Source organism: Propithecus coquereli, unplaced genomic scaffold (genome assembly GCF_000956105.1).
Source record: "Propithecus coquereli isolate 6110/MARCELLA unplaced genomic scaffold, Pcoq_1.0 Scaffold291, whole genome shotgun sequence".
Taxonomy (NCBI): domain Eukaryota; kingdom Metazoa; phylum Chordata; class Mammalia; order Primates; family Indriidae; genus Propithecus; species Propithecus coquereli.
The window spans coordinates 1,599,608-1,601,183 of NW_012148519.1; the positions used below are offsets into that span (position 1 = coordinate 1,599,608).

The window sequence follows — 1,576 nt, forward strand, 5'->3', positions numbered from 1 at the left end:
GCCACGGCACTCTAGCCTGGGCAACACAGTGAGACTCTGTCCCAAAAAAAAGAAAAACAAACAAAAAACAAAACAGTGTTAAGCATTAGGTTGATACACAGTTGTGGAATAATCAACAGTCTATATTATCCATCTGCTCTGTTCCCCAACTTTTCACTGGTAAAATGTGTAAGGGAAGATTGACTGGAAGGAGTGATTTAATAAGATGTGGTTCTCCTGAACGATCTATAGTAGTCTCTGAATTACTACATCATAAAACTAGACTAGGAGAGGCAAGCATTAGCAAGTCACCTGCAAGCAGAGGAGAAAAGGAGGGGGCCCACATTCAGCACACTTGATGTAAGGCTCCATTAGGTAGGAGGAGCAGCCTCGGCAAGGTGGCTTATCAGAAGGATCACCTAGAACAAAGAGAAAACAAATACACCAGCTTCAAAATAACCTTATGATTATCTTGGCGCAAAAGTGCAAAAAGATAAAAATCTGCAAATGACTGTGCAGGTATTGAGCTGTCTTGAAAAGTTCATGGAAACAACATGAGCTCATCCCAAATAAGGAAAAGCAAAAATTATGCTTTTTATTAATACTTCAGGGCAGCATTGTTTCTTCCTACAGTGTACTCGCTACTTCAAACAGCATTTAAGTAGGTACGACCCTCCCAGAGAAATTTACAAACACACGTTTTTAAACTAGAAGTTTCATAACACTGGAAACTTATTTTTCGAGGAGGATAAAATAGACACATACCTACACAATGCATACATATAGAGCAGATCTGACAAAATGTCAACAATTGCTGAAACTAGCTAGTAGGTATACAAATAATCACTGTACTGTTCTTTCAACTTTCCCATAAGTTTGAAAATTCTCATAAGTTGGGGGGAAAAAAGAAAACTCCTTCGAATATGTGTCTTGGGATATACTTGATATTTTAGTTGGGATTTAGACCCAGGAAAGTTTTCTCTCTTTCTCCCATGATAAACCACAGAACATAGCAGACCTTTTTTTAGTTCCAAGACAATGGTATCCCTCCAAAATATTCAGGCAAGGAGAACTATTCAAACTCCCTAAAGTCATAAAAATGCAGATATATGTGTCCCAGATGCCTCAAACTCTGCCTCTGTAGAGTCAGGGCAACCTAGCAAAATTGTTCCCTATAATCAACCACAAGAGTTTAAGTAAAGAAAGTCTTTTAAGGTAGATGAACGGATCCAATTTTTTCAGCCCAGGGCAGGATTTCTCACATTCTTTAATAGCATTTTCCTCCCTAAAGTCCAAGAAACACTCTTCAAGGCACTTTTCTCTTTTCCAAATGGTGATTATTATTCATTTATTTTTAAATAAAGACATGGAGGAAAATAACAGAAAAAAGAAACGTAGTCCTTCTGGCAGTAGCTTCAAATTAAATATAGGAAACAGCAGCTACTTCACTTTTCCGATTTTAACTTTTAACATGGAAGAACAAAAATTGTTTTATAGTAAGATGCCAATTTTTACCAAATTACCCTCTTCCTCACTTCCTGTTAATGATACAAGCTTGCTTCTCCTTCCTCAAACTTTCCTCAAAAAAAAAAAAAAA

At 37.0% G+C, this 1,576-nt stretch overlaps 1 protein-coding gene across 1 annotated transcript in view; it reads right to left on the reverse strand.

Moving 5' to 3' along the window:
* Positions 1–1,576, reverse strand: part of TADA2A (transcriptional adaptor 2A) — a 47,307-nt gene that overhangs the window by 40,744 nt on the left and 4,987 nt on the right. The window contains exon 2 of the mRNA XM_012648644.1: positions 292–398. Coding sequence (XP_012504098.1) covers positions 292–398 — 107 coding nt within the window. The remainder of the gene's footprint in view (positions 1–291; positions 399–1,576) is intronic.